This window comes from Elephas maximus, chromosome 19 (genome assembly GCF_024166365.1).
Source record: "Elephas maximus indicus isolate mEleMax1 chromosome 19, mEleMax1 primary haplotype, whole genome shotgun sequence".
NCBI classification, from domain to species: Eukaryota; Metazoa; Chordata; class Mammalia; order Proboscidea; family Elephantidae; genus Elephas; species Elephas maximus.
This window is the reverse complement of record NC_064837.1, coordinates 15,134,729-15,156,812: the sequence shown is the minus strand read 5'-3', so window position 1 is coordinate 15,156,812 and position 22,084 is coordinate 15,134,729. Positions and strand designations below refer to the sequence as shown.

Sequence of the window (22,084 nt, the reverse complement as noted above, 5' to 3'; positions counted from 1 at the left end):
GGCGGGAAAGTTAGCTGTGGCCGGCGGGGATTGGCGAAAGGAGCCGGACGTTGATGGGTGGAGAAGCAAAGCTGGGGCCAGGGGAGATGCAGCTCGTGATTGGTAGGTCTGATGTCCTTAGGCATCTAGCGATTGGTGGCTGGCGGGCTGCGCAGCGCGGATTGGACAGAATATAGTCTCCCCCGCCCCGCTTTGATCCCGCCCCACCGCTTGGGCAGACTGGCGGAAGGGGAAGTGGGGGCAGGCGGCGGTGGGGAAGATGGCGTACCAGAGTCTACGGCTGGAGTACCTGCAGATCCCACCGGTCAGCCGCGCTTACACCACCGCCTGCGTCCTCACCACCGCCGCTGTGGTGAGCAGTTGCAACGCTAGCTTCTCGTGACTTCCAGCTGGATGTGACTGGGTCCCGAGGAAGCTGGGGTTTGGGCCTCGGGGAGGCCCAGAGGGGCTGGGTCTCAGGGGTGGGTGGGAGCGTACAGGGCTGTCTCTGGTGTTTGGGGTGGTCTGGAGAGTGGTGATTGTAGAGTGGGGAGCGTGACTCCTTGACGGGTGGGGCCGGGACTGCACGCCAGTTTCTGAGAGGTGAGGCCAGATAGATAGCGGACCCGGGCTACTGGGGCCGCCCACCCGGGAAATTCGTCCGAGAGCGCTGGGCGATGGCCAGGCGGTACCATGGTAATTGGGAGGAGAAGGTCCACTTTGTGAAGCAGCTTAGAGATTGACAATAGAAAGCTGGGGATTGTCGAGAGTGAAAGATCCTGAGATAGGAGGGTCCGCGGATATACGGGCTGGCTGGGGGCATCCAGCAATGACGGCGGCGGGGTCTTGAGTCTCGGTTCTGCCATCGTATAAGAGTGAGGTATATTGTTTTACACAGCTGTTTCTGGTGATACTCATGTGATAGGCACATTCGTTGCAGCTGCTCTAACTTGAGCCCTACCAAAGCTTGTCACCACCTGCCTGCCATGCCTTTATGTCAGCCTCAACTATTGCAACGTAAAACATTTATTTTGTGTTAGGTATTGGGAATAGAAAGAATTGCACCAATTCTAGAGGGTTCTTTATCAGTTTCTGTCTCCAGCCTAAGAAGAAGATTTTAAAGGAATTCGGTCTAAGTGACTGAGAGTTGGAAATTGCTGGGCTTGCTGATCTTTCCTTGTAAATGATAAGATTTTGCTTCTTTACTGACTTGCTTTAAGAAGCCCCTTTTCTATTTCAGCAGTTGGAATTGATCACACCTTTTCAGTTGTACTTCAATCCTGAATTAATCTTTAAGCATTTTCAAGTAAGTGGTCCATCACAATCATGATTATTGTTTTAGTTTCCTAATTTGTTTTTCTTACTTTTTAGTAGCAAGTCCTGCCATATACTGTCTCAAAAAACAGTCCAGTGGGAACCTTTGAATTAGAAATCTTATTGTGTGTCTGGGGCGGGGGGTGGTATGACACAATAGTCTGCAGCTTCACTGGACTTTGGAATCACTTAGGGATCTTTTCAGAGATTCTTAAACTCCTTATCGTGTACAAATCAGAATCACCAAGGGTGGGAATTAAGAATCTGTGCGGTTTTGATGTGTCCGTTTCCTTTTTTTGGGAATCACTGGTTTGGAGTTAGTGTTGTAGTTTGAAAGGAGACTGACCACCCACCCAGACGAGGTCTCACAGATTGTCGACGTAACCTAGGCACACTCACCGCCTTGGTGTTATCACCACATCCAGTTCAGGAATTCGGTTCTGTTAGTGCTTTCGAATTAATCCATCTTTTAGGGATTGGATCATGCTAGTGAAACTCCAAAAGACTAACTTCTAAAAGAGCACGCCCGGTTTATCAGATTACAGTGGAGGAGAGTATCTTCCTGTTCTAGGGCGATTATACAGGCTATCGGTGCAGCAGGGAGGGGCAGGACCAAAAAGGGAGTGCTTCTGCCTTTACAGCTGCTCCCCCTGTTTCAGATGTGTGTTATTCACTTTTGACCCCTTTTACTTGCATTTCAAGGCTCAGCTTCTGTGTAGCCGTCTCTGATTCGTCCTCCTCTGTGTCCCTAGGGTGTCTAAATCCTTTTAGAGCAGCTCTCACCCTCTACTTGCACTTATTTATATGCTTATCTCCTCCCCATGATGAGGGCTCTCAAATCCTGGCTGCAGTCACTGTGTAGAACTGAACTGTGCCAACTCTGATAGTTAATAATTCTCAAGGACTTAACATGTGAAGCAGTCATGTGGTCTCATGTCACCCACCTTCTTCCTTCCATACTCACATAGGCTTTTTCTGGGAGCTGTAACTCCATCCAAACATTGCTTCCTCACAGCTTGCTTAGGTTGGCTTTGCCTGGGGTTAAACCCTTGATCCCACCTTGTATCTGTATTTGGGGTTGGAAGTTCTAGGTTTGAGTTCAGAGTCTGGCACCTACAAGCTCTTTTAAAGTTACCCAAGTCTCTGAGTTTCCTCATCAGTAAAATCGGAATGGTAGTACTGGCCTGTTTGTCTCACAGAATCCTTAAGATTATCAGATGAGATCGTAGACTCTGTTAAAACATTTAAAAATATTTAGTGTTTTACTTTTTATTATCGCTGGTGTGGGTGAGTTGGGTGGGGAAGGTGTGTTAGGATTTCCATCCTGTTGGGACCTGTAGCAGGCCCTAGAGGAAAGAGTAGAACTGCCCTATAGGGTTTCCAAGGAACAGCTGGTGAATTTGAACTGCTGACCTTCTGGTTAGCAGCCAAATCACTTCACTGCTGTGCCACCAGGGTTTATATGAAAATGAGTATCCCATTATTAGAGCATTAGTGTTTTAGGAAGTTTGCTGTTTGTTCAGACCAGAACTTCAGTATTTGCCTTAAAATTACCCTTTTCTCTGGACATTTCTGACTGCCTAGTAGAAACATTTCTTGGCAGTTTACATTAGATCCCTGGGGTTTTTCTCTGGTATTTCAAGGCTACTCGTTAGATTGTGATACTACCCATATAAAAGGATTGTTTTCTATTCTGCAAATTAAACCTGGTCTTCCCAGCAGATTTTTTCCATGTTTTGGCTGACTATACGATATGGTTTTATTGTTTTGTTGTTTTTTAGTCTTGAATTTTTTATTTTTTCTTTATTGTACTTTAAATGAAGGTTTACAGAGTAAACTAGTTTCTCATCAAATATTGTTTTTTAAAGACACATCACAATTTCAAATTATCTGTCCCATTTTCCTTATTACTTTCAAGGTCCAAATTATATCTTTCATTGTATGTCTTAGTTTTTGGTTGATGTCTTAGTTTCTTAGTATTGCTCTTCAGGGTCAGTATGAGTTGGAATCAACTCGACTGCAACGGGGTTGTTTTTTTTTTTTTTTTTTTGGCTCTAACAAAAATGCCAGAAGTGAAAGGCTTTAACAAACAAGAGTTTATTTTGTCAGTTTAGGGGGCTAGAAGTCTGAATTCAGGGCACTGGCTGTAGGGGAAGGCTTTCTTGTCTCTTTTCAGCTTCTGTTCCTTGGCGATCTTCATATAGCATCTGTCTTCCTTGCCTCTGTGCCTGATCTGCTCTTTTTATATCTCGGAAGTATGGTTTAAGACACCCTACACTGATGACCTCATTAACATAACATGGAAAACACTATTCCTACATGGGGTTACATTCACAGGCTTATAGAGTTTAGGACTTCCAGCGTTTTGGAGGACACAATTCAATTCCTAGTAGTTTAAAATATGGTATTACCATATTTATAGCTTTTGAGCAATCATAGTATGTCTCTCCTGTCTTAATATGAAAGTTTCCTGGTAATATATTTTATTTAATCTCTCTCTTTTTTTTTTAACAGATATGGCGATTAATCACCAATTTCTTATTTTTCGGGCCAGTTGGATTCAATTTTTTATTTAACATGATTTTTCTGTATCCTTTTTTTTTACTAAGTGAAGTCAGTGTTAAAACTTTAGGTTTACTTGGGAAATACAATATTAAGGTAAAACTATTAATCCTGTTAACTTATCTTGTTACTATCTTAGCTGTAATGTCTCCTGCATAATAGTATACAGATTAGTTGGTCAGATGGGAATGTTTTGAGGGTATTTGTAGGTCGCTGTTCAAATGAAAGGTATTTAATGAAAAAAAAAAAAAAAGAATGGTATCATTTCTGCGCTTAGGTAGCTTATAAATCTGGTCAGGGGAAGGGAGAAGCTATTTAATAACAAAATAACACCAGTGGATACAAAGTGATGAAACACAATCTGATTACAGGCGGTCCCTGGGTTAGAACGAGATTAGTTAGCTCCTAAGTGTGTTTTTAAGTCGAATTTGTAGGTAAGTCAGAACAGGTACATATGGTTCTTATTTAGCCTTTTAGCTTGAAGGCTTTTCAGTGATTTAAAAGCTGCAAGTGAAGGTCGTTGTGATGAAGAATTGGTTGCAGTAGGGGTTCAGTCGTTTCAGTGTGAGGGCAAATTTACATAACATTAAAGGGCAAGTGTGAGTTGTCCATAAATCAGAAGTGGGTTGGATGTTCGTAACCTGGGGACTTCCTGTACCATGATAATTCAGTTAGCAGGGCTCTGGCATGGGGCTGGGAGAGGGTCCCTGAGGGATGGGGAACTTGGGTCTCCTTGGATCTTGGTTGCTGGTTCTGTTGGCTGAAAAGACAGTACCACCATATCATCTGCTGGGCTGACCATGTTTGGATTTGCCAAAAGGGAGAGCTCTGGTCACATGGGAATTGGGGCCAGTGAGCAGGGCACTTCTTCACCCCCTCCCCCCCCCCCCCGCCCCCCGGGTTCAGAAAGCTGGGGACTTACAGCTTAACTCATCTGCAGTGGACAGAGAGCCCTGGAGGCCTGATGGGATTCCCGCCCTGGGATGGATTCTCTTGTTTCCTATATGGTATCTCATTCTGGTATGTTTCTAATAAGTTTTTTTTTTAATCATAATGCATTTTTATTGAGTAAAGTGTAGAAATGCTTAACCTACCTGTCCTGGAGAAGTAGCTTATCACACAAGGCTTCTTAATGGGGATTTCTTCGAAATTAGATTATGGAGAAAGCAAGGATGGTGAGGATTAGGGTGTGGCTGAGCATGGGGAAGAGGATACAAGTTTGGAAAGCTTTGATAGGTGACCAGAAGCATGCTTATGCAGCATCTGGGACCGTTTTTGGAAAATATGGTACTGCTCTTGCCCTTGCCTCAAATGCCTGGTAAAGAAGGGTAATCAGACCACCACTCACACATGCGTGTGGAAGTGAAGGTTCGACTTCTTCTAACGTTGAGTCCGAGTGTACCTAAGTGATGCATTAAGTTTTACTTTCTTCATATTTGTGTGTTTAACATTTTCTTAACTTGGAAACGAAGATACCGTTACTGTCGAATGCTAGAAGAAGGCTCTTTCCGAGGTCGGACAGCAGACTTTGTATTTATGTTCCTTTTTGGTGGATTCTTAATGACTGTATCCTTCAACAAATAGAACAAATACAGGAAAATGTTAAAGAACACCCTCTCCCTAAGGTTTTTCATCTGTCTCCTGCAATTCACTAAATATTCTGAACAAACACAGATGTTAGCCTCAGATTACTACTGTTAGTTTTGCAGCATACTTTATGTGACAACTTCTTCCAAGCCTAGAGGTTGGACAGAATGTCTTTCCACTGTGAACAAGTCGTAGGAACCTTTAATTCAGATGGATTATCATTAAACATCTTAGTTATAGCATTGTTGATGGATGTACTTTCAAACTAAGTTGGTAAAACATTTATTTGGTCACCATCGAAACTAATAAATCGTTTTTTAAAAAATTGATTTGTGTGATAGACTTGGACATAGTCCTGCCTGACAGGATGGCTTTGCCGCAGCTGCCTTTACTCACCTCTGATAAAGTACTGGTGGTAAGCGAGCTGTGATGTAACCCTTGGCCAGAGAATGAACACATTCTGCAAAGAGGCCAGAGCTTCACAGCCAGAGTGGAGGGTTAGTCTGAGATAGCTACAGTCCAGATGATTTGGCTGAGCAGGTTTATGCCTGATGGCTCTAGGTAGTTATTTTTATGCCTTTGATTCTAAAGATGTAACTACTGCTTAACTTTGCCAGTTTAAACTTCCAGTAGAACAAAATCCCGAATTCTCTTTCCCAGTATTCCCTGTTAAACTTGTAATGTTGATATTTTCCTTAATGCCACCTGCTAGCTTTTTGGATTGTTTGTGAGTTTAGTTTTCCTGGGTCAGGCCTTTACAATAATGCTTGTCTACGTGTGGAGCCGAAGGAACCCCTACGTCCGCATGAACTTCTTCGGCCTGCTCAACTTCCAGGCCCCCTTTCTGCCCTGGGTGCTCATGGGCTTTTCCTTGTTATTAGGGAACTCCATCATCGTGGACCTCTTGGGTAAGAGCCTTATCACTACTTTTTCTATTATTTTTACATTTATTTGGTAGCAATTTTTCATGTTCATTCTGTTTGACCTTCATGTATAACTGCTGTAGGACTATTTGACAGCCGTGTGCTGAAAGACTACGATATTAGTACTTTAAGCTCTTAGTCATTATTCTGATACTCATCTTAAATATAAGCAACTTGGGTTGGCAGGTCCACCCTTAATATAAATTTCAACCTTCTCTCTTGTCCTTTATTTCTGGTTGACTCTAGGTATTGCAGTTGGACACATATATTTTTTCTTGGAAGATGTATTTCCCAATCAGCCTGGTGGAATAAGAATTCTGAAAACACCATCTGTTCTGTGAGTATTTAATACTAGGTTACATGTTCTTGCAAATAAACCAGGACAGCATCCGTGGCCTGTTTTCTTGGGAGTCCCGTAGCTCCTGGCACATGGAAACCAGTTTAGTGAATATTTGCGAACTGAGCAATGGGCTGCAGTTGTGGAGCCCTTGGTCTGGGGAAAAGCAGACAGTGTGAGGGTTGTAGCAGAAGCGAGGGATAACAGGCTTAGGATGTTATAGGGGTGACCTGGTAGTTGTTGTCCCAGATGACCACTAGAACCTTCTGTCCCAAGGAGGAGCTCGATGCTTTTGTGAGAGCTGCTGTCCAAGTTTAGAGAGGTGAGATGGCAAAACTGTGATGAACGGAACATTCCTAATGGTGGAATTTCTGGCCTTCCGACCAAGTGGTAGAGATAAGCAATGAAGTAGAGTGGAAATAGCTTTGGACTAGAAACCAAGTGTAACTCCTCCGCTCACCAGCCAAGGGATTTTGAGCAAGTCCCTTCTCCTTTATTGCACCTCAGTTTTGTGAGGTAGGGCTTTGCTTTCTCAGACTTCTTTCTACTCTGAAATTTTGTGTCCTTAGGAAATAATACATCAAAAAGGGCTCATTTAATGAATAAAAAATGAGCTTGTAATTATAAAATGTTGTAGAATAGTTACCAGCACTCATCTGTCAGTTTGTCCTACAGTGGCAGCTTGCATGTTGCTGAGATGCTGGAAGCTATGCCACCGGTATTTCAGATACCAGCAGGGTCACCCATGGTGGACAGGTTTCAGCGGAGCTTCAAGACTAACACAGACTAGGAAGAAAGACCTGGCGGTCTACTTCTAAAAAAAAATTGGCCAGTGAAAACCTTATGAATAGCAGTGGGACGTCGTCTGATACAGTGCAGGAAGATGAGCCCCTCTGTAACAGTGGCCTCAAACATGGCAATGATTGTGAGGATGGCCCAGGACCGGGCAGTGTTCCGTTCTGTTGTACATAGGTCGCTATGAATCGGAACGGACCTGACAGCACCTAACAACAACAAATAACAAGTTAGTTAAAAAAAAAAAAAAAAAGACAAATAAAATCATCCACAACCCCACCTCTTAGGTATTAACACTGGTTATCATTGTTAAAGTTTTGAAATGTATTGTTCAGTCTTTTACTATGCATGTACTTTTAAAAAATCTTATTTCATAACGTTTTTAACTTAATATGTTGTAATTTTTCCATCATAAATTTCCTATAGAATTGTACCAGCTCATGATATTCCATGGTATGAATGTAGCATAATTTTATTAACTCCCTATTGGTGGACATTGACGTTAGTTTCTGCTTTTCCCTTGTATAATGGGAGTGGCAAACATCCTTGTAGCTAAATCTATACACACATCCATGATTATTTTCAAGGGATCAGTTCTAAGAAGTGGAGTTGTTACTTTGTTTATTGCGAGATTGCACAAATATGCAAGTTTACATCTCCTTCAGCAACGTGTAAGTGTCCATTTCCCCACATCCTCATCAGATCGGGGAGGTGTTTTATTTAACCTTTGCCAGTTTAGTAGTTGTTAGATGGTATCTCATTGTTTTTTATGAAAAGGTTTACACATACACACAGTCTTTAATGGTTATGAGCGGGGAGAGGTATGGGGAAGAGAAATCATTAACTAGACAGTAAGCAAGTGTTAACTTTGGTGAAGAGAAAGACAACACAAAATACAGGTGAAGTCGGCACAACCTGACCAAGGAAAAGTCATAGACGCTTCCTAGACACATCCAAAGACTTTGAGGGACTCAGTTACTGGGGCTGAGGGTGGGGACTATGGTCTCAGGGGACATCTAGGTCAACTGGCATACCATAGTTCATAAAGAAAATGTTCTGTATCCTACTTTGGTGAGTAGCATCTGGGGTCTTAAAAGCTTGTGAGCAGCCGTCTAAAGTACACCTATCAGACCCCGTCCTGTCCAAAGCAAAGGAGAACGAAGAAAACCAAAGACAAGGAAAATATTTGTCCAAAGGACTAATAGACCTCCACCAGTCTGAGCCCAGAAGAGCTAGATGGTGCCCAGCTACCACCACCAAAAGTTCTCGCGGGGATCACAATAGAGGGTCCCAGACAGAGCAGGAGAGCAATTTAGAACAAAATTCAAATTCATAAAAATAGAGCAGACTTACTGGTCCGACAGAGACTGGAGGAACCCCTGAGACTATGGCCCCTGGATACCCTGCTAACTCAGAACTAAAGCCAGTCCCGAAATCCACCTTTCAGCCAAAAATTAGCCAGGCCTATAAAACAAACAGCAGCACACATGAGGAACGTGCTTCTGTGTTCAGTCAAGTATACGAGACCAAATGGGCAAAGGTGAGAAGACAGGAAGAGACAGGAAAACTGGGCAAATGGACATGGGAACCTGGGGTGGAAGGGGAAAAGGGGAGAGTGCTGACGCATTGCAGGGATTGCAGCCAAGGCCACAAAACAATTTGTGTATAAATTTTTGAATGAGAAACTAATTTGCCTTTAAACTTCCACCTAAAGCACAGTGAAATTAAAAAAAAAAAATTTTTTTTTTTTTTTTTTTTTGGGAGGGAACAGTTTCAGGCTTACAAAAGATGGCAAGTGTAGCACAAAAGACTTGTTTTCTTTATTTGTTTGAAAGTAAATTCTCAACCTGATGCCCCATCATGCCCTTTACATTTTCTACAAACAAGGACATTCTTCTACATGACCGTAATCAAAATCAGGAAATCAGCGTTCGTCCTCGGACTGGCTTCCAGTATTAGCCATCGTCCTGATGTTCTTTACAGCCGAAGAATCTAGCTCATATCCAGGCTTTTCGTTTGGCTATAATGTCTCCTTAGCCTACATTGGAACGGCCTTTCCTTGGCTTTTCTGACATTGTGATTTTTTAAGATCATAGGCCCAATTTGTAGACTTGCCCCTCAATTTGGGTATATTTCTTGTGTCTTCACTATGAGAATGTCACAGAAGCGATGCTGTGTTCTTCTAATTACAGCCCTATTGACGCAGGACTTTGATTTGTCGTATTTGTCAGAGTGGAGAGAATCACTTGGATTGCTTGGCTGAGGTGTTTGTTGGGGCTCTCCATTGTAAAGTTACTCTTTTTCCTTCGTAATTAAATTTCATGGGAAGGTATTTTGAGACTTGGAAGTACCCCTTTCTGTATAAAATTTCAACTCATTTTTATCTGTAGTGATTCAGGGTTTCGTATTTATTCATGGATTGTAATCCCCTTCAAACTGTCCTCTAGTCCTTTTCAACATGTCCCTGTCGTTTTTTTTGTTTGTTTTTTTGAGCGCTTCCTTACTTCTCTGACATAATATGTTTTAGGCTTGTCTTGCGTTTTCCTTGATCCAGTCGCTATTTGTCCGAGGAAACCTGGTTCCTTTTAGTGGAGAGTGACATTTAGAAGTCGAGATCTGTGTGCTAGATGTGCTGGTTGCTCTTGCACTGTTCCCAGGTTCTCTCAGTAAAGAGAACGGGAATTACGTGAATGTGTGTCCATATTTTAGATCTATATATCCTAAAAACACAAATCTAGACACATCCTCCCAGGTCTAGGACAACACCATCATGACTTAGTCTAGTTTTTTTTCTTTCTTTCTTTCTATATTTTTTCCTCCAGTATGCGATTAATGAAAAATGTCACACTTACAAGAAAAGTGGAAGAAATTGTACAATGAACATGTTTACCTACCATGTAGATTCTAACATTTTTACTGTGTCTTGGTATTGGCTGTTTCTCCATCTTCCCATTGCAGTATATTTAATTCTCTATTAAACATTTCAGCATGCTTATAATCAACTATAATTCAGTGTTTATGTGCAAAAAAACGCACAAATCTGAGGCATGCGATTTAATGAGTCTTAGTAAATGCATATATACCTGTGTAACCCAAGGGGACCCTGATAGCGTGGTAGTAAAAGCTAGTAAAAGCTACGGCTGCTAAACAGAAGGTCAGCAGTTCAAATCTACCAGGTGCTCCTTGGAAACCACATGGGGTAGTTCTACTGTGTCCTATAGTGTTGCTATTAGTCGGAACTGACAGCAGTGTTTTTTGTTTTTTCTGAGTTTTTTTATGTAACCTGAATGCCTATCAAGATAAAATTACCATCACCCAAGAAAGTTGCCAGATTTCCTTTCCCTGTCAGTCCTTGCCCCAACAAACAATCACTATTCTAGTTTTGTTCCCCCATAGGTGTGTTTTGCGTGTTCCATAACTTCATGCGTGGAGTCATACAGTATGTACTCTTGTAAAGGTTTCTGTCACTCGGTGTAATGTTTGTGAAATTCATCCACATTGTTGCATGTATCCACCGTTTGTTCCTTTTTATTACTGAGTAATATTCCATTGTGTGAATATTGACATATCTTTTCCCATATTTCTGTGTTCTCAGTGACAGTAAGAAATCTGGCTCCTATTATCTTTAATATATTTATTTATTTAATTATCCACCCCCCCCCCCTTATGTAACCAGTGTCCCATCACTGCCAATCCTCCGCCATGTGAAGGCCTTGCTCACCTGGCTCAGCCTCAGCTGCTGCCCTTCTCTGGGGGTTCTCCTCACCTTCCTCCGGCTCTGACACCACATCCCTGGCCAGGCCACCTCCACGTATGGATGCCCCGATTGGACTCTGACTCCCTGTGCCAGGCTGGCCCCCTGTCCCTTCCTTCTCAGGCTCTGGCATTCTGCTCAGGGCCACCTCTGCCTCCCTCCCCTGCACGCACAGTGCCCCACCTAACGACTTCACAAGTGAAGTGTTTCAGAAGGGGTCTTGGGTTTTATATGCCGTCTTAGTTTCCTGGTGCTTCTTTAACAGATATACGACCAGTGGGTGGCTTTAAAGAATAGAAAGGTTTCTGTCGCTCGGTGTAATGTTTGTGAAATTCATCCACATTGTTGCATGTATCCACCGTTTGTTCCTTTTTATTACTGAGTAATATTCCATTGTGTGAATATTGACATATCTTTTCCCATATTTCTGTGTTCTCAGTGACAGTAAGAAATCTGGCTCCTATTATCTTTAATATATTTATTTATTTAATTATCCACCCCCCCCCCCCCCTTATGTAACCAGTGTCCCATCACTGCCAATCCTCCGCCATGTGAAGGCCTTGCTCACCTGGCTCAGCCTCAGCTGCTGCCCTTCTCTGGGGGTTCTCCTCACCTTCCTCCGGCTCTGACACCACATCCCTGGCCAGGCCACCTCCACGTATGGATGCCCCGATTGGACTCTGACTCCCTGTGCCAGGCTGGCCCCCTGTCCCTTCCTTCTCAGGCTCTGGCATTCTGCTCAGGGCCACCTCTGCCTCCCTCCCCTGCACGCACAGTGCCCCACCTAACGACTTCACAAGTGAAGTGTTTCAGAAGGGGTCTTGGGTTTTATATGCCGTCTTAGTTTCCTGGTGCTTCTTTAACAGATATACGACCAGTGGGTGGCTTTAAAGAATAGAAATTTGTTTTCTCACAGCTCTGGAGGCTAAAGTCCAAATCAGGGTCTCAGCAGTGTTAATCCCTTCCTTGTTGGTAGCCTTGGGTGTTCCTTGGTTCCTTGGTGATACTTAATGGCATCTGTCTTCCCCTGAATGTGCTTGTGTGTCTCTCTTTATAGGGCTCAAAAGTGGTTACGTTTAGGATCCACTCTACACGGGTAGGACCCCAACGGATTGATTGCATTTGGGGAGGTGATTAATTAATTAGGTCAGATTACACCTCAGGTATAGGGTTTTTTTTTTTTCATAGGGGTTAGGATTTAATCCATAACACATGCTTTCCTTTGATTATGAAAACGAACATTTTCATGTATATTGGCTTTTTTTTTTTTAATTAATTTTTATTAAGCTTCAAGTGATCATTTACCATTCCAATCAGTCTGTCACATGTAGGTTTACATACATCTTACTCCCTTCTCCCACTTGCTCTCCCCCTATTGAGTCAGCCCTTTCAGTCTCTCCTTTCGTGCCAATTTTGCCATCTTCCCTCTCTCTCTATCTTCCCATCCCCCCTCCAGTCAAGAGTTGCTTACACACTCTCCAGTGTCCACCTGATTTAATTAGCTCACTCTTCATCAGGATCTCTCTCCCCCCCACTGACCAGTCCTTTTCATGCCTGATGATTTGTCTTCGGGGATGGTTCGTATATTGGCTTTTTGGGTTTTTAAATTGCCTCTAATGCCCTTTGCCCATTTTTCTATGGATGTATTTTATTTTGAGGGCAGATAGAGGATGCTGTGCTTCTTCAGTGAAATTTTGAATTACTATGTAATAGTATTTTAAAAGTCATTCGGATATTTGCTATCCCTTTTTATACTCTATAGGAGCCCTGGTGGCACAGTGGTTAAAGCACTTGGCTGCTAACCAAAAGATCGGTGGTTCAAACTCACCAGCTGCTGTGTGGGAGAAAGGTGTGGCAGCCTGCTTTTGTAAAGATTCACAGCTTTGGAAACCCTATGAGACAGTTCTGCTGTGTCCTGTACGGTCACTATGAGTTGGAATCGACTTGACAGCAGTGGGTTTTGTTTGGTTTTTGGTTTTATACTCTATAGTATACCCTGTTAATTTTTTAAATTAAAAAAGGTATTGGTTATGGCAAGATTGTCATGATATATTAAATGAAAATCAGGTTACAAAGCAGAAGTAGTGTGATCTAACTTTTGTAAAATTATGTATATGAAAGTTCTGAAAGAGTAAAGAAAACAACAATGACTGTCTCTGGGGATTTGGGATGTTTTGTTTATATGTATTTCCTATCTTTACAATTAATGTATTGCTTTTGTAGTAAAAGAGGTAAAAGTTGATGCAAATGTTAGTTATGTATGCCTTCAAAATAGGACAGCTGCCTGATTGACAAGCAGATGTAACGTTTGTCCGTTGGCGGAGACCCCGTGCCATCCAAACTAACCTTGCGATATTTGGGACCCGAGATGACTGCAACTAAATCTTATCTGTCACCTGTCTTTTAGGAAGGCTATTTTTGACACACCAGATGAAGATCCAAATTACAACCCACTACCTGAAGATCGGCCAGGAGGCTTCGCCTGGGGCGAGGGCCAGCGCCTTGGCGGCTAAGGCGGCAGTGCCAGCAATGAGACCCATCTGGGAAAGACTCGAGTGAAAACCCCACTGGGATTGTTTTACTCTCTGTGTTGCAAAAGTGTGGACACTTTTGACAGCTTTACAGATTTTAATTCAAGAAGCACTTTATGAAATGGTACACTGATTAATCCAGAAGACATTTCCAGTGGTTTGCCAGTGGTTCCTCACTACACTCGTACAGAAAGTGTAACCTCTTCGAGCCACAAAACTGGAGAAACAAGTACCCTGCTGCCTCTAACTAACGAGTACATGAATGCTTGAGTTCTGTGGCGTAAGGCAGGGTTTTTTCTTCCTCTTCTTTGATAGATGAGGCCGTGGTGTAAATGGAAGTTTCAGAGAGGACAAAATAAAACCGAATCCCATCTCTCTCTCACTGTATTAAAGCTTTTGTGTGTGATCTTTTAAATTATGACAGTGTATTCTAGCTCTCCTGCTTAGGTCTGAGCTCAGAGCAGTTGATACGCCTGCTCACCTGTGTCTTCAGCTTTCGACTGGCCTTCATTTCAAGAAGATCGGAAGTACGTGGCCCGCTGCCTGTTCACAAACCAGGACTGTTATTGCTGTGGAATACATACCTTACTGATTAAGGATGCTAGTTTCAGCAGGAAGACGATTTATTTCTGTTGTCCAGATAGTTTGTTCTCAGTCTGGGTTTTGCAAAGCCTCAGATGCCAGACAATGTGGAAAGGAGGGGTGGGGTGTGGCTCTTGTAGCAGCAGGATCTGGCTGTAGGCAGAAAGCTAATGTGGAGCCTTATTTACTCTGCTTACATTTCTATATTAAGAAATATCCAAGGAAAGACGGGTCATGGCTACATGTTAGGAAAACTACAGAAAGATCTTCTGACCTGGAAAGTCAGTTAAAATATTGACTTGGAGCCAGGTGAACAGGTACAAGTTAGGCGGGCACAAGTTCCTCCAGGTCTCTGGCTAGTTAACACTGATCATTTGTTTCATGTTAGGTTAGTCTGAGACGCTTTTCAGAGCCAAGCACTTGGTTTATTTTCCCAGTGAGGTAGAACTCAAACAAGGTCCAAGGAAGTATGCAGTTAACGCCTGTGGTTCAATAAATTCTTGTCCCAAATATGAGCTCTTCCCAGGTCTCAGCAGGATTGCCTTCACACTGCTTAAGTAATTCAGAGAACCCAGAATAGTAAGACTGGTACCTCCAGAAACGAGATGATTTCAGATGGTTTTTATAAACATCATGTAGCCCCAGGACCACTTCCCCAAACCTGATTGTCAGTGGTATTTCCAGCCTGATTGTGTGGTAGGTAGCTTTCGATAGTGAGATTTTCCTCAGAAAGATGGACATGAAGCTTGAACGTCATAAACATCCTAAATGGGAATTTTCCGATTGATTTTGAGGTGAAAAATAACTGTCTCTAAATCTAATTGGAATATTCATAAGTAATCGATTTAACATTAGTATTTTAAATGTTTCTAGTACATGACCTTGACTATGATTATTGCAGTTTTATGGAACTTTGGCTAATGGGAATGCTGTTTTCCTGAACAGTTCCACAGTCTTATTAATACTTTAAATGCCAACCTTGGATGTGTAATCCTTAGGGGATTCTTAGGCTTTGTCATATCTTTGTTCAAGAAAGTTTAATCAGTGACTTTTACTACAAGTTTTTGTTACTATTATTGTTTGTTGTAGGGCTAGGTTAGAGGTTTCTTTAGTTTTATTTGTATTCCCTGAGTTAACTTTGAGTTACCCGATTTATGGAATTTTTTGGTAAAATTTTAATCCTAATTTCTTACTAACTGTTCATTTAGTTAAGGAGTATTACCTGTACACATTAATGACTGGATAAAACAGGAAGCAAAATTTGAATTTATAACGCAGGGGCAGGCAGTTATGGGATTTTGATTTGCCTGAGTTTATAGGGTGAAAATTCCTAGTGGCAGCAAGTCAGGGTGTGCTGCCACTCTGTGTCCTAGACCGTGGTAGCGCCAATCACTGCCCTCTTGCAGTTTGGCCAGTCCCACGACCACCATCCCTAGCCCTGTGTTACTTGACAGGACACCTGTGCTTACCTGGACATAAGGAAAAGTCCTCAGTTCTTTCCCAACTTACCTCTCGATCTTGATCCTTCCAGAACACACTTCCTTTTTGTAATGCAAGTCAGCTGAAAAAGGAGATTTGATATGTGGAATTTTACTTTGCTGTCAACTTACCAGACATCCATACAATTTGAGGGATTGTTGGATTCTTCGGTAATGCTGAAAAGCACACCCGGCTAAGGTGTAATTTTTTTGTTACAGAAATACAGTATATGTTTATTTAAAATAAAAAATGGATGTGTAAACTGCATCTCCCTAGGAGGTACCTTTTATATACATTTTGGTGTGTGTGTGTGTGTGTTTTTTTTCCCATTATGAATTTCTATTTGTTTCTCTCTGCCATGTGTTCTTTTTCTGTGTCACTCTTGTATGTCATCATATTTTTCATACCTCCTGTGTAGTCTAAGCAGAGAGCACCCCAAGTCCTGGATCTCGGTAATGCAACGCTCACTCTGCTGTGGACGCTTGTACAGACCTCTGGAGGGGCTTCCAGAATTAGGAAATACTGAAGCTGTTGCCATGTTGGCTAAGGGGCTTCCTAGAATTGTCACCTCTCCTGCCAGCATTTTACATTGTGGCTGTTTTCCTTTGGTGAGTGCCATCTGTGTTGTTAGTCACAATCCTGCCATTATTTTCAGTGCTCTGCGGGATGCCCTCTAAACTACTTGCAGATTTTATGAGTTTGCATCGAAACTGTTGAACTTTGATCAAGTTGCTTATCCACAGTGACTTAGTAAGCTCCCGTATCAAATACATAACTTCTGTCTTCCTCTGAACCTTATTCCTACTTCTACCTAAGAGGGACCCATTTACATCTCTTCAGTCCTTCAAATGGAGCACTGGTGGCGCAGTGGTTAAAAGTGCTCAATTGCAAACTGAAAAGTCAACAGTTCGAACCCACCAGCCACTCCATGGGAGAGATGTAGCAGTCTGCTCTTGAAAACATTTACAGCCTTGGATGCCCTATGGGGCAGTTCTACTCTGTGCTATAGGATTGCTGTGAGTCACAGTCGACTGGATGGCAGTGGGTTTGGGTTTGGTCGATCCTTCAAGGCACAGTCCGGTTCCTGGCTCCTCAAATCTTGACAGCTCAAATCTCAAGACCCATTTCATTGTTGCTCTTTGAATCCCCATAAAGCCTCAAGTTTGTATGACATATTCTTACACCAAATAACGTACTGTCTTGTACTGTTCCTAGCTGGTTCTTGTATTTTAGTCTTGTCTCATGAGATTGTAAGCTCTTATGGGCAGGGGCCATGTTTTAACTTTTTGTATCCACCACAGTGCCTAGCACAGTGCTTGGCACATCGGTGCTGAATAAATACTTCGTTTATTGATCAGCAAACTACTATCTGGTATTTTTAATTATAGGGGGATTAGTGTGTATGCAGAAACCCTGGTAGCATAGTGGTTAAGTACTACAGCTGCTAACCAAAAGGTCAGCAGTTTGAATCCACCAGGCACTCCTTGGAAATGGTGGGGCAGTTCTACTCTGTCCTTTAGGGTAGCTATGAATTGGAATCAACGGCAATGAGTTTTAGTGTGTATGCATGCAAGCTTGTGCCTAGTTGCTGAGGCTTGTGATTGGTCTCTGGAAGTGGGACAGAGCGAAATAACATGTTCAAGCGCAGCGGTTTAGAGGCCCAAGAAGCCAGCCAACGACAGGGACTACCAGCTGGAAGTCACGGTCAGCTAGTTAAGACCATCCCAGACGAGAAAAATGAAATGTGTCTGACAATTCACCTTTTGGAGGAATAGCCTGGATATTATTTGAATAATTTGTCAGCATTTGTATAGGATGCCACTTAACCTCAGGAACCTATTCTTTTGGATGGACGGAAGATTTTCTGACTACCAGTTTGGGGGAAATGTGGGCAACATGCTTGATGCCTACGTAGGACTTTATTTTTCAACTCTTTGGACCACTTAGCTTTAAGTTTGCAAAATAGCTGGGTCATTAGGCCAAAGATTACAGAGGCGTAACTTACAGATGATGAAAGGATACAACCCTGACACCCTTCCTGACTTTAAACCATGCAGTATCCCCTTGTTCTGTTTGAATGACTGCCTTTTGATCCCTGTACAGATTTCTCATGAGCACAATTAAGAGTTCCGGATTCCCATTGTCTGCAATGCTATCCATAATTTGTTATGATCCACAGAGTGGAATGCCTTGACATAGTCAATAAAACAGGTGAATGTCTTTCTGGTATTCTCTGCTTTCAGCCAGGATCCATCTGACATCAGTGATATCCCTGGTTCCAAGTCCTCTTCTAAATCTGGCTTGAATTTCTGGCAGTTCCCTGTCAATACACTACTGCAGGCACTTTTGAATGATCTTCAGCAATATTTTGCTTGCATGTAATATTAATGATGTTCAATAATTTCTGCATTCAGTTGAATCACCTTTCTTTGGAATAGGCATAAATATGGATCTCTTCCATTTGGTTGGCCAGGTCACTGTCTTCCAAACTTCTTGGCATAGACAGGTGAGTACTTCCAGTGCTGCATCTGTTTGTTGAAACATCTCAGTTGGTGTTCCATCAATTCCCGGAGCCTTGTTTTTCACCAGTGCCTTCAGTGCAGCTTGGATTTCTTCCTTCGGTATACCATCAGTTCCTGGTCATATGTTACCTCCTGATATAGTTGAACGTCGACGAATTCTTTTTAGTATAGTGACTGTGTATTCCTTCCACCTTCCTTTGACGTTTCCTGCGTCATTTAACGTTTTCCCCGTAGAATCCGTCAGTATTGTAACTCGAGGCTTGAATTTTTTCTTCTGTTTGTTCACCTTGAGAAACGCTGAGGATGTTCTTCCCTTTTTTCTGTCTCCAGGTCTTTGTACACATCATCATAATACTTTACTTTTCTTCTCGAGCTGCCCTTAATGAAATCTTCTTTTCAGCTATTTTACTTCATCATTTCTTCCTTTTGCTTTAGCTACTTGACATTCAAGAACAAGTTTCAGAATCTCTTCTGACGTCTGTTTTAGGTCTTTTCTTTCCTGTCTTTTTAATGAATTCTTGCTTTCTTCAATGTATGATATCTTTGATGTCATTCCACAACTCGTCTGGTCTTCAGTCATTAGTGTTCAACACATCAAATCTATTCTCGGGACAGTCTCTAAATTCAGGTGGGATATACTCAAGGTCATACTTTGGCTCTTGTTGACTTGTTCTAGTTTTCTTCAGTTTCAACTTGAACTTGCATATGAGTAATTGATGGTCTCATCCACAGTCGGCCCCAGGCCTTATTCTGACTGATGATACTGAGCTTCTCCATTGTCTCTTTCCACAGATGTAGTTGATTTGATTCCTGTGTATTCCATCTGGCCAGGTCTGTGTGTATAGTTGCCGTTTATGTTGGTGAAAAAGGCATCTGCAATGAAGATGTCATTGGTCTTCCAAAATTCAGTCATGTGATCTCTGGCATGTTTCTATCACCAAGGCCATATTTTCCAACTACTGATCCTTGTTTGTCTCCAGCTTTCACATTCCAATCTCCAGTAATTATCAATCCATTCTGATTGCATGCTTGATCAATTTCAGACTGTAGAAGTTGGTAAAAGTCTTCAATTTCTTCATCTTTGGCCTCAGTGGTTGGCGTGTAAATTTGAATAACAGTCGTATTGACTGGTCTTCCTTGTAGGCATATGGATGTTATCGTATCGCTGACAGTATTGTACTTCAGGATAGATCTTGAAATGTTCTTTTTGATGATGAATGCAATGCCATCCCTCTTCGAGTTGTCATTCCCAGGATAGTACACTATATGATTGTCCGATTCAAAATGGCTACTACCAGTCCATTTCAGCTCACTAATGCCTAGGATATCGATGTTTATGCGTTCCATTTCATTTTTGACGATTTCCAATTTTCCTAGATTCATGCTTCATACATTCCAGGTTCCAATTATTAGTGGATGTTTGCAGCTGTTTCTTTTCATTTTGAGTCATGCCACATCAGCAAATGAAGGTCTCGAAAGCTTAACTTTTATCCACATCATTAAAGTCAACTCCACTTTGAGGAGGCAGCTCTTCCCCAGTTGTATTTTGAATGCCTTCCAACCTGAGGGGCTCATCTTCCATCACTATATCAGACAATGTTTCGCTGCTATTCATACGGTTTTCACTGGATAATTCTTTTCAGAAGTAGACTGCCAGGTCCTTTTTCCTAGTCTGTTTTAGTCTGGAAAGGTGTGTGTTAGGATTGTATCCTTTCATCATACCTATTCAATCTGTATGCTGAGCAAGTAATCCAAGAAGCTGGGCTATATGAAGAAGAACAGGGCATCAGGACTGGAGGAAGATTCATTAACAACCTGTGTTATGCAGATGACACAACCTTCCTTGCTGAAAGTGAAGAGGACTTGAAGCACTTACTAACGAAGATCAAAGACCACAGCCTTCAGTATGCACTGCACCTCAACATAAAGAAAACAAAAATCCTCACAGCTGGACCAATGAGCAACATCATGATAAACAGAGAAAAGATTGAAGTTGTCAAGGATTTCATTTTACTTGGATCCACAATCAACAGCCACGGAAGTAGCAGTCGAGAAATCAAAAGATGCATTGCATTGGGCAAATCTGCTGCAAAGGACCTCTTCAAAGCGTTGAAGAGCAAAGATGTCACCCTGAAGACTAAGGTGCGCCTGGCCCAAGCCATGGTATTTTCAATCACATTTATATGCATGTGAAAGCTGGACAATGAATAAGGAAGACCGAAGAAGAGTTGACACCTTTGAATTGCGGTGTTGGCGAAGAATATTGAATATACCATGGACTGCCAAAAGAAGGAACAAATCTGTCTTGGAAGAAGTACAACCAGAATGCTCCTTAGAAACAAGGATGGCGAGCCTTCGTCTCACATACTTGGGACATGTTATCAGGAGGGGTCAGTCCCTGGAGAAGGACATCATACTTGGTAAAATAGAGGGTCAGCAGAAAAGAGGAAAACTCTCAATGAAATGAATTGACATAGTGGCTGCAACAATGGCTCAAGCAGAGCAACGATTGTGGGGATGGCGTGTTTCATTCTGTTTTGCATAGGATTGCGATGAGTCGCAGCTGACTCAATGGCACCTAACAACAACCTAAAGATATGCTTTGTTTTGCCTGCACCATTTAAGAAGAATTTTGAGCCAACATTTTTAGTGACAGATTTCACATAAAAATATTTTTTTTGTTTTTCATGAAAAAATTTGTAAGATCTGGCAATACAGGTCCTGCATTCCTGTATGGCAGCCATTGCCTAGAGGAGATTAGTGGCTGCTGCTAGAGACAGGGCATGTCCTCTTAAGACTTCACTCATATTATCTCATACTCATTCGGATCATATGACTCCTGCATTAGGTTACTCTGGAAAGCACACTGCAATGAAGGACTGGGATCTGTCTTAATGTTTTACTCACTCAAGTTCCATAACTTGAGAGTTATTTTCCTTTTTAGTTTTGAGCTGCCTTAATAAACTTATATTCAGGGGAAGGAAGCAAAATTTCATTGATTTATTCTTAAACACATATCTGCTACTAGGTCAACATGCAGTTTCGGTAATCTCGTGGTCACTACGCTGTCAGCAATGAGAGGAACTTTACCTCTGGACTGGAGGAAAGTGGAGGAGGGTTTTTAACAGACTCACATATAGGGTTAGTTCCATGGAAATGAACTTCAGAAGATGCCCAAAGACCTCTACTTCAGTTGAAGTTTTGTAGTGAATCCTCTGGAAATCACATTTCTTGTATGCAGAAGGAACTCTGGTGGCATAGAGGTTAAGACCTACAGCTGCTAACCAAGAGGTCGGCAGTTCACATCCACCAGGCGCTCCTCGGAAACCATATGGGGCAGTTCTACTCTGTCCTGAAGGGTTGCTGTGAGTCAGAATGGACTCGTCAGCAATGGGTTTGGTTTTTTGGTATGCAGAAGAAACAGCTGGTTGCAGTCTTTTTGTGGTGAATTAGCAAGTCATCTAAGAGCTTTGAAAATAGGAAGAGAAAGAGAAACTAGTTATATCCTATTTTTCCCCCTGTTATCCTGAATCTTTTCATTGATTGGTGTACATGTATGCTGGAGCTGAAAAACATGTTGAGAACTTGAGGGCATGCCAGCGGTTGGGGGAAAAAAAGTTGTAAAAAACTATTTTAATTCCATTGAACTCCTCTTTCCCTGCTTGGGTTACAGGAGCAGACCACGTCCACTGGGATGGTCACTTTCTGAGGAAAATACA

At 42.2% G+C, this 22,084-nt stretch overlaps 1 protein-coding gene across 2 annotated transcripts; it reads left to right on the top strand.

Moving 5' to 3' along the window:
* The first annotated feature begins 233 nt into the window (after positions 1–233).
* On the top strand, positions 234–17,204 carry DERL2 (derlin 2). 2 transcript variants are annotated; one of them, XM_049861036.1, is made up of 7 exons: positions 234–352; positions 1,220–1,285; positions 3,808–3,881; positions 5,328–5,421; positions 6,155–6,350; positions 6,612–6,702; positions 13,659–17,204. In XM_049861036.1, the coding sequence occupies exons 1-7, from the start codon at positions 260–262 to the stop codon at positions 13,762–13,764; spliced, it is 720 nt and encodes a 239-aa protein (XP_049716993.1). In that variant the 5' UTR covers positions 234–259; the 3' UTR covers positions 13,765–17,204. The 2 variants fall into 2 exon arrangements, with proteins under 2 accessions (XP_049716993.1, XP_049716994.1); XM_049861037.1 differs by lacking the exons at positions 3,808–3,881; positions 5,328–5,421; positions 6,155–6,350; positions 13,659–17,204 and having other exon boundaries at positions 6,612–6,677.
* Positions 17,205–22,084: the final 4,880 nt, after the last annotated feature.